The 15,555-nt window shown below is 37.3% G+C and overlaps 1 protein-coding gene across 1 annotated transcript in view; it reads left to right on the forward strand.

Annotated features, from left to right (window-relative positions):
• The window catches only part of MUC5B (mucin 5B, oligomeric mucus/gel-forming), a gene marked incomplete at its 5' end in the record, with an annotated part of 85,301 nt that overhangs the window by 55,609 nt on the left and 14,137 nt on the right, over positions 1-15,555 (forward strand). The window contains 13 exons of the mRNA XM_010566014.1: positions 1,422-1,474; positions 1,868-1,968; positions 2,815-2,966; positions 3,398-3,536; positions 3,624-3,737; positions 4,271-4,450; positions 5,725-5,964; positions 6,683-6,839; positions 7,117-7,245; positions 7,620-7,746; positions 8,451-8,494; positions 14,015-14,058; positions 14,919-15,041. Coding sequence (XP_010564316.1) covers positions 1,422-1,474; positions 1,868-1,968; positions 2,815-2,966; positions 3,398-3,536; positions 3,624-3,737; positions 4,271-4,450; positions 5,725-5,964; positions 6,683-6,839; positions 7,117-7,245; positions 7,620-7,746; positions 8,451-8,494; positions 14,015-14,058; positions 14,919-15,041 — 1,603 coding nt within the window. The remainder of the gene's footprint in view (positions 1-1,421; positions 1,475-1,867; positions 1,969-2,814; positions 2,967-3,397; positions 3,537-3,623; positions 3,738-4,270; positions 4,451-5,724; positions 5,965-6,682; positions 6,840-7,116; positions 7,246-7,619; positions 7,747-8,450; positions 8,495-14,014; positions 14,059-14,918; positions 15,042-15,555) is intronic.

Raw genomic sequence — 15,555 nt, forward strand, 5'->3', positions numbered from 1 at the left:
AAGGCTTGGACGGGCATACTCTTCACTGGGTAAAAAACCGGCTGGATGGGCAGGCCCAAAGAGGGGTGGAGAATGGAGTTAAATCCAGCTGGCGGCCGGTCACAAGTGGTGTTCCCCAGGGCTCAGTATTGGGGCCAGTTCTGTTTAAGATCTTTATCAATGATCTGGAGGAAGGCATCGGGCGCACCCTCAGTAAGTTTGCAGATGACACCAAGCTGGGTGGGAGGGTTGATCTGCTGGAGGGTAGGAAGGCTTGACAGAGGGATCTGGACAGGCTGGATCGATGGGCTGAAACCAACTGTATGAGGTTCAACAAGGCCAAGTGCCGGTCCTGCACTTGGGTCACAACAACCCCATGCAACACTACAGGTTTGGGCAAGAGTGGCTGGAAAGCTGCCTGGCAGGAAAGGACCTGGGGGTGCTGGTTGACAGCCGGCTGAATATGAGCCAGCAGTGTGCCCAGGTGGCCAAGAAGGCCAATGGCATCCTGGCCTGTATCAGAAATAGTGTGGCCAGCAGGACTAGGGGAGGGATCATCCCCTTGTACTCAGCACTGGTGAGGCCGCACCTGGGGTACTGTGTTCAGTTTTGGGCCCCTCACTATAAGAAAGACATTGAGGTGCTGGAGCGTGTCCAGAGAAGGGCAACCAAGTTGGTGAGGGGCACAAGTCTTATGAGGAGCAGCTGAGGGAACTGGGGTTGTTTAGCCTGGAGAAAAGGAGGCTGAGGGGAGACCTTATCGCTCTCTACAACTACCTGAAGGGGGGTTGCAGCGAGGTGGGGGTCAGTCTCTTTTCCCAAGTAACAAGCGATAGGACAAGAGGAAATGACCTGAAGTTGCACCAGGGGAGGTTTAGATTGGATATTAGGAAAAATTTCTTCACCAAAAGGGTTATCAAGCATTGGGACAGACTGCCCAGGGAAGTGGTTGAGTCACCATCCCTGGAGGTATTTCAAAGACGTGTACATGTGGCGCTTTAGGGACATGGTTTATTGGTGGACTTGGCAGCATTAGGTTTATGGTTGGACTCAATGATCTTAAGGGTCTTTTCCAATCTGCATGATTTTATGATATTTCCAGATTTATAGAGCAATTGTATTTAGCTGCCTTTTCTATTTAATTCTATGTTTTTTCAAGCATAAAATTATGACAACACCAGCAAGGAGAGATCTTATGAGAAAGTAAGTAACAAGTGGAGACATGTACTCATTTCAACCTATGATTTTTTCTTTTAAGCAATAATGGATCTCATATGAAAGCAGCAATGGTAGTGGTATTGAAGGAAATTCTTTCCTGAGACTGCAAAACAGCATTCTGGAATTCCTTTGAAAATTCTGAGACTTGATAAGAGAGAAGTAGCTCTCAGTCTTAGTACATGGGTTGAGAGAAGGAGAAAAAAATGTTTTTCCCTCTCTTACAGCACTTGCATCCAGGGAAGACTGAATTGCATTGGAGCACCCAATCCAACTCCAGGTAAAAAAAAAAAAATCTTACACTTATCTTTTTCTCCATGCCAGGTTTTGGACAAAAATAGTTGATAGAATTGATTTTTCTTAATGGATTTTTAAATAATGGAAGTATTTCTCATGTAGTTATAGGGCAACAGTTTTCATAAAAGGCAGGAGTGAACCTAGATTAATGATAAGACCTCTTTTTCACAAAGATTTTTTTCTGAAATACTGTGAGGGTTTTTTCTGAGAATTCAATGCTCTGAAGTGAATCTATTTAGCAGATGGAATAGGGACAGCAATTCCTACTAAATTAAATACATAATTTGCAAAGAAGTTCTAAATGGTTTTAATGGCTACAGCTGTGGGATAAACCTTGTGCCATTTCTTACTGCTCTCGCTTCTTTCCTTCCTCTAGTCTGTGAATCTCCCATGGTCTACTTTGACTGTAGAAATATCACTGCAGGAGCAACTGGAGCAGAATGTCAAAAAAGTTGCCAGACTCTGGATATGCAGTGTGTAAGTATGCCATGGTTGGATGAAATGGTATTTCCAGGTTTTGTCTGTGCTCTTGGTGCTAAAGTAATTGATCTATCTGATCTACTCCAAATCTAAAACACAGATACTTTGTTCTTGTAGCAAAAGTCTAAAACTATGTTATGAAGCATTAACAATGGGACCCTTAGACCAAAACATAATAAAGTAACATCCAATTTAATTAATAAGATTAGTGTCTACCTTTATTCAGCTACTTCAGGTAACAGTAATGAGTAGTGAAGATATCTAGGGCTCTGCCACACATTTTACTTCTTTAGTAGAAAATTACTGGCTATAAACTGGCTAGGAGAAATCATTCTTTCTCATACCATGATGCAGTTGTGAACTTCTTGCACATATAATTATATCACTCCACCTAGGTGCATAGTAGCCACATGCCATTTTGTGAATAAGTACCATATGAGATAAGCAGATTTCAATGTAACTCAACCAAACTGGAAAAAAATATTACTTATTTTCTTTTTAAAGATCCATTCAATAACAAATCACCCACTACAAAGTGCAAGGCTTCTTCAGCTAACACAGAACAAGACCTAAGATTCAAAGTATTTCAAATTTCACAGGCTCCAGCAGAGCAAACAGGATTGGCATACATAAAACATTTATCTTTAACAGATTTATATTCTGTTAAATCAATAGCTAATAACTTCCTTTTTGTTCCATTGTCCTATAAGTAATTCTTAGTCCTCTCCCATTTAAGCTGGGCAGCAATAAGACCATATAAAGACATTTTAAGAGAATTTAATCTTCCTTTTTTTATTGTGATTATTTCATTCTGAAATTATATCTCTCTCTTGACTTTTCCAGTATAGCACACAATGTGTATCTGGCTGCATGTGCCCAGCTGGGCTCGTGTTAGATGGGAATGGTGGTTGTATTCCTGAAGAGGAATGTCCATGTATTCACAATGAAGCCATGTATCAGCCTGAGGAAAAGATCAACGTTGACTGTAACACCTGGTAAATATTTCCTCAGAAGTAGCATTCCTGGTTCCATCATTTGCCTTTCCAAAGATCTTAAATACTATAGCAGTGAGGAAAGATTTGGATTGCACATTTCATCAATTGATGGATCTTTTAGTTTTGGATTAAACAGTATGAGCATGTTTCTTTCTGATGTAGGCAGATGGTCAAAGGACAGAATTGGAGGAAACCTTTGGGACTACAGTGTTCATTAAGTATTATCTTATTTTGCAGTTAACACATTCAGAGTAGCAGAACAGAACTTTGCTTTAATTCTTTACAGGAAAAATGTAAAAGACTACTTTAACTCCAGAATCAGTATAACATTTACCAGGGATGAGTTGCCAAACACATACTGAGTTGTTGGGGTATGTCTACACAAAAAAGTGAGTTGTTTTATTATTAAAATGTTTTATTCTTATTCCTAGTGTATGCAAGAATAGGAAGTGGGAATGCACCAAAGATCAATGTCTGGGCACTTGTGTTGTTTATGGAGATGGTCACTATAATACCTTTGATGACAAAAGGTTCAGCTTCAATGGAAACTGTGAATACACACTAGTCCAGGTACTGATAATTAGCAATAGTAAATGAGGCATAATCTTCATCATGTCTACAAAAATAATACATTTTTAAATGATATCCTCTACCCAGGACCACTGTGGGAAGAGTGGCACAGCCAATGGGACCTTCAGGGTTATCACTGAAAATATTCCCTGTGGCAACACTGGGACAACTTGCTCAAAATCTATCAAAGTTTTCTTAGAGGTAAGAAGTTTTTGCATATAGACCACTTTTGTTCTGTGTCTGTTTAGGGCTTAGGAGAAGCCTAGATATCCATTCCTTCAAGGAAGTTGGAAAAATATTTTAAAAAGCAAATCAACTTCTAAATTAAGCTTAAATCAGATTCAAGTGAAAAGTTTGGTAGAGCTTCCCAGCTCTCTATCTTTTCCATTTCCCACCCTATCTTATACCACTGTTGGGCAAACTACAGGTCTACAGAAAAATTGTCTTTAGCAGAAATTTAGCCTGTCATGTCAGAAGATTATTTTATTCTGTGCAATGTAGCTCCTTCATGACTGCCAAAACACCCGTTTTTTTGACCTACACCATTTAAAATACCTTTTTACCACAGTACCAGGAACCTGAGATTTGAACTATATAGTTTTGATTTATCACATTTGGATTATTTGTTTTCATTATATAAACTATTCATAGTACTCTTAAAAGCAGGAAACATGTTTGAGAGCACAACTGCAGCTATTGACTTCATTTCAAATCACCTTTTCCTCCTTTTTCAGAGCTATGAACTGATACTTGGTGAGGAGCATGTCAGTGTCGTAAAGAGAGGACAAAATGACGAGGTGCCATACACAGTCCGCTATATGGGTATGTACTTGGTAATTGAGACCACAAGCGGACTGATCCTTATGTGGGACAAGAAAACCAGCATCTTCATCAAGCTCAGCCCTGATTTTAAGGTGTGGAACTAGGAGTTAAATGGCAATTTACGGTCCAGATTTGGACTGGGTGTGAATTTTGTTGAGACTCTGCCAAGATTCCAAACAGGTGATGTGTCTAGCATTCCTGAAGGACATCCCATGTTGGTTTTCATTCCTCTGGTGCCTCATGAAGCCATGTCATCATCCTGCTGCTGTTCTGAGCCCTGAAGGCAGGTTTCAGTGCCTATTTGGCCTGACAGAACTTGAGTTGGCAAACCACTTTTTCGGACTTGACTTTGTCAAAATTACCCACTGAACCTTGGTAAAGGTTATTAGACCTTATTAAAATTACATAGCTACATGTGTAGAAATCAATTAAGTAGTCTTGATCTTGAAAGTAATCCATTGTTTCCGGTTCTCATTGACACACAAATCAAATTATCATACTTAAGAAAAAGGAAGTGAAATTTTATGAGTGAAAGCCTCTTGTAAAATGCTACCATGTATTTTTCAAGCATATATCTACACAGGTGATAAGGAAAACATTCCTGTTGTCATACTCCTTCTCCTAGCTTATGATATATAAGTACTAAAAACTGTAGTAACTGAGGAATTTGCTATCTTATTGTATACCATAGTGACATTTCAATTAGATATGTAAATTAAGTGTAATTTAGAACTAGATATACAAATTTATTCCAGTATCATAGGTTCTTTTGCTGCCTCACCCACTGGTACTTTATAAAAATAGTAGTAATATGGAAAGTATGCACCTTATATTCATACAGAATGGATAGCATCTATTGTAGCCTATCACTGTTTTACAGATCCATAAATTTAGAATAAGGGATATTTCTGGATGTGTGAGGAAAATGTAATTTATTTTTATACCTGTGAGCAGTCATAACAGTAAAGACTCAATGAGTAGACTATGTGGCTGGACTGGTAGTATTTATGACAGCTTTGTAAGGCTGTTTTTCATATGTACATCTATTGTACAAAACAAGGCTTAAATGGAAAACATAGTCAGCTGAGTCCTCATTTCCTTGTTAAAGACCTATCTCAAAGACAGAAGGTTACAATGACAAACATGGCTTTATTGTTCAGATTTAAAAGAAGAAAAGTCAACAGCAGTATCCTTCTACCCTTAGCGGTCATGTTCTGTTGCTGAGGAAACAAAAGATGAAGATGTTCAGGAATGCTGGAATAGAATGGCACCATTCTAAGAGCTGAATTTCAAGTATTCTTTCAGTCTCAGATGTTGTTTCAAGTTTCCTCACATCCATTGTTATTTTATTTACTTCCTTTTGCAGGGCCAGATCTGCGGCCTCTGTGGAAATTATGATGGCAATGGCATCAATGACTTTACCACAAGGAGTCAGTCTGTGGTAGAGAATGTCCTAGAGTTTGGAAACAGCTGGAAAGTATCCTCTACATGTCCTGATGCTCACAGCATAAAGGACCCATGTTCTACCAACCCTTATCGAAAGTCCTGGTCAGAGAAACAGTGTAGCATCATCAACAGCAACATCTTTGCTGCCTGTCACTCTCAGGTATTACCAGGGCAGAAGTTTACTGTGTGAAGATTAGATCTGTGTATTATTGAAGCTGTTATCTTCATACATTTTAACATGCATGCCTAATTCATTAGCATGTTTCACTTTGAATAGTGTCAGGAAAACTTCAATCCAAACCCCACTCAATGGGACAGATTTATAGTCCCTACCTGTAAGAAATAACAGGACATTTAGTTCATAGGAAATATCAACCTATTACAAAAGAACAGTAGTTTCATAATTACTACATATTTTCTTGTACTGTTACTTGAATAAAAATTCTCATATACCACATACAGAACACAATCTCAAAGAAATAATAACATAGTAATGAAGTATCAGCATAGCCTTTATCTGACACTAAGTACATACCAAAAAATGCAGGGTAACTCTGTGCTCTTCCTATCACCTTAGTTCTTTCCACTGGCAGAGGCCTTCATTTTCAAGTGCAGTTGCCTAATATTGCTTGGGAACATGAACCTAATCTTCCACTAGGACCCAAGTCTGTGTGTCTAAAAATCCATCAATACGTGATTTGGATGTATCATCTGGCATCACTTCTGGTGTTTAACAGTGTATATAAACAAAAGGAAAAGAAATTACTGATGTAGGCCTTTTTTCTGAGATACTACAATTTTAAGAAAATCACCCTCGCAAAGCTAAGAAAGAATTTAGAAGGCAGGATGTATAGTATTACATTTCTTTTTAATAACAGGTTGAACCAGCAAAATATTACCAAGCATGTGTGATAGATGCTTGTGCATGTGACACTGGAGGAGACTGTGATTGCTTTTGTACAGCAGTAGCTGCGTATGCTCAAGCATGTAGTGAAGTTGGTGTCTGCATAGCCTGGAGAACCCCATCAATCTGTCGTGAGTTTTATATCATAAACACTTCTGAGAGTGTAGTTAAATGTACAGTGCCTTTCTGATGTCCTTGAACACACAGTCTGGGTATCTTATGAGCATTATAATCTAACTGTGTAGACTTTTCACACTAAGCTGTTTTGATGGTCACACAATTTCACCTATTTATTCACAGTTTTTGAGACTGTTCAAGCGGCATTGCAGGGACATGAAGAACAGACATGAGTCAAAAAAAAGCTCTCTTTTTTTTCCTGAACATGTCCAAATTTCTGTTTCTCCTTAGCACTGTTCTGTGATTACTACAATCAACAAGGGGAATGTGAATGGCACTATAAGCCTTGCGGAGCCTCCTGTATGAAGACCTGTAGGAACCCAAGTGGAAAATGCATCCATAACTTGCCAGGTTTAGAAGGTAAAAGAGAGCTGCTAGTACCTTTAAGTGGGTACATTTTATTATATTTTTAATGGTCTTTAATGGAGTGTATTTCCCCCATCAGCTGCATTTGCACCATTCAATCTCTTCAACATCATTGCATCCACATGAATGGAGGCAGAGGATGGAAATCAGAGTTAAAAATATCTCTAGGACAAAATCCTTGTGGGTGGGCTCTGCTGATGCTAGTACTCTGCATTTCTTGTAGAATTATTGGAAAGAATTCAGTAGTAAAAATTATGACTGTTAAAAACAAGACCTGCAAACACATTCTGCACAAATAAAACTTTTTCTGACTGTATCTCATTCTCACCTTTTCTATGCCCTTCTATATGCCCTTTCCCTTCCTTCAGGCTGCTACCCTAACTGCCCACCAGACAAGCCATATTTTCATGAGGATCAGATGAAGTGCGTTAGTCTCTGTGACTGTTATGATAATGAAGATGGAAAGATATATAGACGGGATGAATGTCATGTGTGGTAAGACTTAACATACCAGCCTCATCTTGTACAAGGACAAGTGATCAAAACAGCAGTGAGAAATTGCATGTTCCTGTTACATGACAGGACTAGTTTATGCTGCATCTGTAAAAATAAGGCCTTACTATCTAATGCCAGTTTCTTATTACATTAGTAGTAAGAAGTTCTTATGTGATTTTATGTTCTGTTGAATTTGCTCCTGATTACTTTGTAAATCCTCAGCATAAAGATACAAGAACAGCAAGTCCTTTATGACCAGGCTTTCTCTATTTCCCATTCCTATGGCAGGAAAAATATTGTTCCAGGAGTACACATATCTAATAGGGGTCTACTTGCAAGGATTTTTATTACATTCTTATACTGCTTGTAGTATTCAGACTCTTTCCCTTTTTAGCCTGCTTTTTAGTACAAAAACATTGCAAGTGCAAAGAAAGTGATAAGGAAGAAAGAAGGCAAGCCTTCCTTAAGACTTCTACCTGTAGCTTTGCATAATATTTAGCTTCACTTCTATTTATAAGTTTGGGTTTAATAGAAGGAAAGATTTTGGAAAACAATGGCAAAACAAAGCCAACATGAACTGGACACTCAAGGAATAAACACAAATAAAGTGTCCTGTCTTTTGATGTTAGTATCTGGCAGAAAGATGACTAATAAAATTACCTCATAATCAAAAAATATGTGGGTTTTTATGTTTTTTATTTCAGTGAATGCACATCAGAAGGTTTACAGTGCAAGTTTGATGATAAAGGTAAGAGAGCTAAGAAGAATTATTAAGAAAATGAAATACTGGATATTATCTTTTCATAGCTGCCTGACAGTAAACTTCTTCTGAATTACAGCATGCCACTGCATATATGAAAAGAACAGCTATAAATATGGTGAACTCATCTACAGCACCACAGATGCAACTGGATGGTGTTTCAGTGCAACATGTGATGTCAATGGAACAATAAACAGAAATATCTTTAAATGTGGCATCATGACAACAACCCCGTTTACGTTTTCTACAAGTCAGCCTATAACTACTGCTTCAGGTACACATTAATACTCTTTAAAATAACTGAAAAATCTATGGAAGTGACTGAAAATTGCCTGAAAGGGAGGGCCTTTTCACCAGTTAATGGCATATAATTTTACTTGAAACTGTTGCCTTCTGCTGGAGCCACCAATTCATGTGGCAGCTTTGGTTGCTAGAGACAACCATAATCAAGGATGTAGAAATGAGTACACCATTTTTTACAAACTCAGTCTCTACTGTTTAACCATGATTTTTCCAGGGGAAAAAATAACAGAGCTTATTAATCATTGTACTCTGGAGAATCTCCTCCTCATTTCATTGCAAACAATAACCAGCAGTTGTAGACAAACTTTTGAAAACACAAAAGACAATTACAGCCATTTTTTAAATTACTGACCACATTAGCCCAAACCGCAGATAAGAAATCTAGTTTGAGGGAATGCTCAAATTATTTAAACCCATTCTTTGGAACCTTTCTTAATTGTATTTAATAACCAAATCAACAGATTCCTTCTACTCCTGCAGTACACTTCTACATTATTTCTGTGGTTAACTCGTTATAGTGACCATGTAATTCTGAGAAATTGTGAGAAGTATTTCCGCAAAATTATACAATACTACAGCAAGAAATAAATATTCAACTTTAAGTTTTTTTTAAGCAACATTCATATGAAGAAAGTGGTATATATTCCACATGGTTATCTTCATAATGCTAAGAATATGAAAAGAAATCTTATTAAAAGAATTTGAAAATACTTATAAAATTATATATTTCATATATAGTGTATATGTGTATTCTATATTATTATGATTATATATAAAACACATATGTCTTAAATATACATTTTATATTTTATACATATAAATATATTAAATGTTATAATATTAAAATAAGTAGAAAAGTCATTATCCCTTAAAAATATTTTAAAGCCTATGTGCTTATGCAGTTAAGTGTAATTAAGTACAGAGATAATACTAAGGAGAATAAAACTTCCTCTTACTTATACCATAGAAATCGTGAGATCACTTTATCCTATGTATTGACATTCCACACAAAGGATATCATATCAGCTATATTTAACTACAAATTTTTAATAAATGTCACATAAAGTACCACAAGAAAAATAATACAAACATGAGATCAAAACCTACCTTGGAAATTAAATTCAAGACTGTCAAAGCAAGTTCATTAAAATGAAAACACTACATTAACATATATAATACTACATACAGCATTAAAATGTATGGAAGATGAATAATTTTTTCCTGGCACTTTCTTTAATAAGAATACACAAGACCTATATTTCCCCCTATTAATTACAGAAACGACAACTGCAACACCAGTGACAACCGTATGTGTGAAGAAAGTATGTGCATGGTCAGAATGGTATGACAGCACACAGCCTGAAGACAAAGACGACAGTGGAGATTATGAAACATTTGAAAATCTCACAGCTAAAGGCTATACTGTGTGTGAAAACCCAAACGCTGTTCAATGCAGAGCCAAAAACCACCCAGATACAGAAATATACAATCTTAACCAAACAGTACAATGTAATAAAAGCAGAGGACTGATATGCAATAACAAAGACCAACAAAATAACTCCTGCTATAATTATGAAATCAGAATATCATGCTGCAGCTACAAACCATGCTCAGAAATACAAACTACAACACTAAGAACCACACAAGAATTCACAACAACTACTGCTGTAAAACCAACATCACTTACAATAAATACGAAGACAAAACAAACACAAGGAACTGAAGCGCAAACAACTGAATTGCCTAAAACGTCACGAGAACACAGAGAAAACACAACTCATCTAACGGAAACCTCAGGTACAGAAAGCACATCACAAGTCTCAACAATAGGTTACCAGACCACGCCAAATACAACAGAAATCACTACTGTGGAAATCCAGGAACAAGTATCACACACTATTGCCACCACGGTTGTCCCCAGTAACACTACCCTGCCAATACAAATCACGACCGTCATCACAACCACCAGCAGGGCCAGCACCACCAAGACCTCTCCATCTCTAACAGGAGGCACAACCACCATCATCACACCCGCTCCAACAGCACCCACCTCAGCCAGTAGCACTACCAGCACCTCCAGGACCACCACACCAACCACCACAACGTCCAAAGCCACATCTGCACCTGCAGAAAGCTCTACTGTGGCAACCCATGCTCCATTATCTCCTACTACTGCCTCCACTCCAGCCCACTTAGGAATTAGAAGTACCATAGTCAGTACAGATATTCTTCTAACTTCTGTTTCCTTAACTGCACAAAGTACTGCCACCATTGTTTTTCCCACAAGTTTGACTACCACAAGCAGCCCAGGTATGTCACTGTCTACCTCTGGAAAGGTTTCAAACAGCTATTTCAGCAGAATATCCTTGGTTTCACTGTCTTCTGTGACTTCTTCCACTATCATGGCTATTTCTTCCAACACATAAACCACTTTTTCATCTGTCTGTCCCTCTGCTACTAGTATCTGTGTTAGACAAGTGTATGAGTGGACCCCATAGACTGATATTTCTTATCAAGGGAGACAGTATTGACCTTGAAACTTTAAAAAACATTAGAACTACATGTCATAATATTTGCCAAATCCCAGATGATATTCAGTGTAGAGCTCAAAGATTTCCACAATCTCTACTTAGCAACAGGTCAAATCGTTGAATTTAACAAAAATGTTGGCTTGATTTGCTGTAATGTTGAACAGTCCTCTCCAATATGTTAAAATTATGAGATCAAAATTCTGTGCTGCTAACTAAAGTATGTCTCGTGCTTAACAGTAGCTACAACTGGTACGCCACAATCAAGTCACGTTACAGCAAGTACTTCTGCAGCCTTCAGTTCTTCCCCCAGCACACCTGTCATAACAGAAGCAAGTACATATGTTACATCAAGCAGAACAACTCCATGTTTTTGTCATGTGTTCGGTAACCTTTTTTCTCCTGGTAAGTGTCTTATTTTATGGTTATAAAAATTTTCATAGCAATATAAACCCTTAATACTCTATTCAATTAAATATAACCAGTGAAAATCACCTAAACATAGAACTTTTGATACACGAATACACTTTATATTTTCACAATATTTTCTTGGCTTTTTTACCCTAAGTATATTCATTGGTCTTTTAATTTCTCTTCTGATTTTCCTCTGCAGGGGAAGTGGTATACAACAGAACAGATAGGGCTGGCTGTAATTTTTATGCACTTTGCAGCAAGGAATGCGAAATTCAGCCATTCCAGGGGCCATGCTATTCGACAACTCCTTTCACTTCAGGCACCTCAGAAACTACAACACAAGCCACCTCATCCACAGAACATGTATTTTCTTCTGTCTCACCAACCACAGCAACATCCCTCACAACTTCAGTAGAAAGAAACTGTACTGATGTCAATCCTCCACGAAAGGTGGTTTGCCCTCGTTATTTTCTAATATACCACCATTGCAAAACCAACCCAATTTCTGTCCTCTAATAGCCAGTTCAAATCAACTTGTATGTACTTCAGTAACAAAGTTGGTCATGTTACAAATGACCTGATGGCGCACAATTCTTCAACCTGGCATTACCAGGCTTTTAAGTAATCTGGCGATGGAAAAGCTCACTAATACCATGGCAGAAACTTTTTTTTAATAAAAGACATTTAAATGTCATAGAAATAAGTAGACCAGCTATGAAAGTGTTAAAATCTCATTCTCCCTACACAGAAGAAAATTCTGTGATTATTCTCAGCTTGCCTGCTCTTAAGGCCTGAAATCATATGCTAAGAAAACTATAATCTGAACTCCCTATCAATTTTGAGAGTCTATCTCATGTTGAAACAAAACTACCAGGGTGAGAGAGCACTTAAGAATAAATAATTTACATATTTTCAGCCTGGAGAGAACTGGATAAGTGAATGTCGTAAGTGTGTCTGTGACTCCGTCAATGCTACAGTACAATGCCAGCCGCTCCCATGCCAAACAGCTCAGACACCGATTTGTGACCCAGAATTTGCTGCTGTGACTGCACTACCACTAGAAGACCCATGTTGTCCTAAATATGAATGCCGTAAGTATTAAAAATACATACATAAAGACCAGGCTACACACTGGTAAGTTACATTTGCACTTCTGTTAATATCTAAGCAAGTTCTTCATGTATCACAATAACAGCAAAACCTTCCTTAAATTATTCTGGCTGAGTGAACATGTATCAGTTTTTGGCTAAATATGCATTAGAAGTTTATTTAAAAACAAAATGTTATTTTCAATGAAGTTTGCTGAGAGTATTGGAATGGGTGGGAGAGTAGGATAATACTTCAAACCTTCAAGTGGTCTGTGTAGCTCAACTATCTCTGTATCTGTAATCATAAAGGTTATTAATACATTTTATTTAATGTTATTAATGTAACATTGGCGCACATTAACTTTAGCCTAACTGTAGCTAAACTAAGGTGCATAAACATTAAGAATAAGCCAGCAGAAAGCTTAACAGTTAACTACAAAAGCAAGTAACGTGAAGTAATAATACAAAGTTAATTGTAATCAGTAACTGAATTGTCAATGTATGAAAAATAATAATTATACTTACACTGTTGTTGAATGCTCATGAAAATTTAGAAGTCCAACAGTTATATATGTTTACATACATACATAAATTTTTATATACATATATTTTTATATACATACATTTATAGAAAAGAATAAAAAGAAAAAGGTAGCCATAAATAAAGCCTGAAACAGGAAGGTCAAAACAAAGGAACAGCCAATTTGAAGTAGTTCTGTGGAAGACATGAATGCACTCCGCCATGTTGTCAAATTATTTATATTACCACAGTAAGAATACCTTTTTTTCACTCAGAGTCAATCTTCCATGCACACCATGTTCTGAGAGGTCATAAAGAATCAATAACAAAGGCATCTTTGAAAGTTACTGGACATCTAGGCTTCAAAGTTTAATTTGAAGTGAATCTGATATCGAAAGGGCAAAAAAGGGATTTTTTTCATGCAGAGCTTGAGTTTGAAGCCATTCCTCCTCAACTCTTCTAGCTAATTTCAAAAAAGAAACTTTACTTAAACATTCAGCTATACTAAATATGAGGTCTAAGCATGTAGGGGGGATTGAATTCAAGTCTTCCATAATCTCTGTGTTACTAACAAAACTTGGTAACATCTTGACTTCTCATGAAGTCTCACAATTTGAGTTTACTCTGGAATTTTTTGTTTGTTTGTTTGTTTCAGGACCAAGGCCTGACTACTGTGTGATTAATGGTACAACATACAAGGTGAGAATGTTACACTTATAGAGGTATATTGCTGGAATTGAAATGTACACATTTTCTACCACAATAAGCCTTTGAGAAAGTTCTTTTTCCCAGTACATTTTTTTATCTCTAGCCCTTAACTGGAAGTTGGTTTTTTTTCTAAAGTCAAACTCAAAATTGTCACAGAAGAGTTCCTCAACATGTAGCATAAAATAACAGTGTACCATTTTTAGTGATGTACTTTCTTTTTAAGCGCTCTCCCACTTCTGGAATTAATGAATTTTCCAAACGAGCTGATGAATAGCCCAAACTTAACCACTCTGAAATAAGCCCAGAGAACCTTCAAAAAGGATAGCTAGGATTTTTGCTTTAATTGATACCTAAATCTTTTGCTAAAATTGATACTTAGGTCATTTAGTCAAAATTTAAACATTAGCACTGGAGCCTTTTGGGGATACATTTCAGAAAGACTGAAATCCGTGTGTAAATTTGTATCTCTGCTTATATATCTGCATATGTATCCAATTATTTTAATCTCTATTTGTAAATTATAATTGTTTTATAACCACTGAGCATGGCTTACAGGGAAAAAAATCTTAAATGGAACACTGAAAAGCTGGTAAAATAATGAGGCACTACAAACCGGGTTTACCTGCATTTTATTAATTTACTTTTGTCTTTTATATTGCTTTATTTAGTTTTCTCCTAATGTGTATTTTGTTGCAAGGCATAAAGCCAAACAACTGTATGTTCGAAGAGAGTTGAACAACTCAGTCACACTTGCATTTCAGCAACCTTAATGGTTCTTAGCAATGCTTTCAACTCTGCCTATACATTATATAGAAACTGTTGCCAACTGATTTTTTTTTTCTGTCTTCCAGGTTGGAGCATCAACAGTAACCGATTCATGTATGAACTGTACCTGCACATCTGAGATAGATAAAGCATCTTGGCAAAATATATGGCATTGTGAAAGAGTTCAATGTGAAAAATCTTGTCCACCGGTGAGTTCAGATTCTCTAGGCTGCCCAGTCAGCCCTCAATTACAGGAAGACTAGAATTCTCCATCACCAATGCAACATACTTTCATCTCCTTGTGAGTAGGGTCATCAATACGTGACCGAGGATGGAAAGTGCTGTGGGAAATGTAAAAGATCTTGCGCCATCAGACTAAGTAACAACACTGTTCACAAGCTCAGTGTAAGTATTCCTTTCATTTTCACATCTCCCTATTAGCCAATACTGGTTAGAACAGCTAAGATTCAACTCATGTCCCTTACTAGTAAAAATCTAATTAATACTGAAATTACTCTGAAAACAACAAACTAGTTTTCTGAATTGATGTATTGGGTTTGCGTGACAAGGTTTTGGTAGCAGGGGGGTTACAGAGGTGGCTTCTGTGAGAAGCTGCTGGAAGCTTCCCCTATGTCCAATGGAGCCAATGCCAGCCGGCTCCAAGATGGACCCGCCGCTGGCCAAGGCCGAGACTGTCAGCTACAGGGGTAGGGGCTCTGGGGG

The sequence above is a fragment of the Haliaeetus leucocephalus genome, unplaced genomic scaffold (assembly GCF_000737465.1).
Source record: "Haliaeetus leucocephalus isolate CR32 unplaced genomic scaffold, Haliaeetus_leucocephalus-4.0 Scaffold200, whole genome shotgun sequence".
NCBI lineage: Eukaryota > Metazoa > Chordata > Aves > Accipitriformes > Accipitridae > Haliaeetus > Haliaeetus leucocephalus.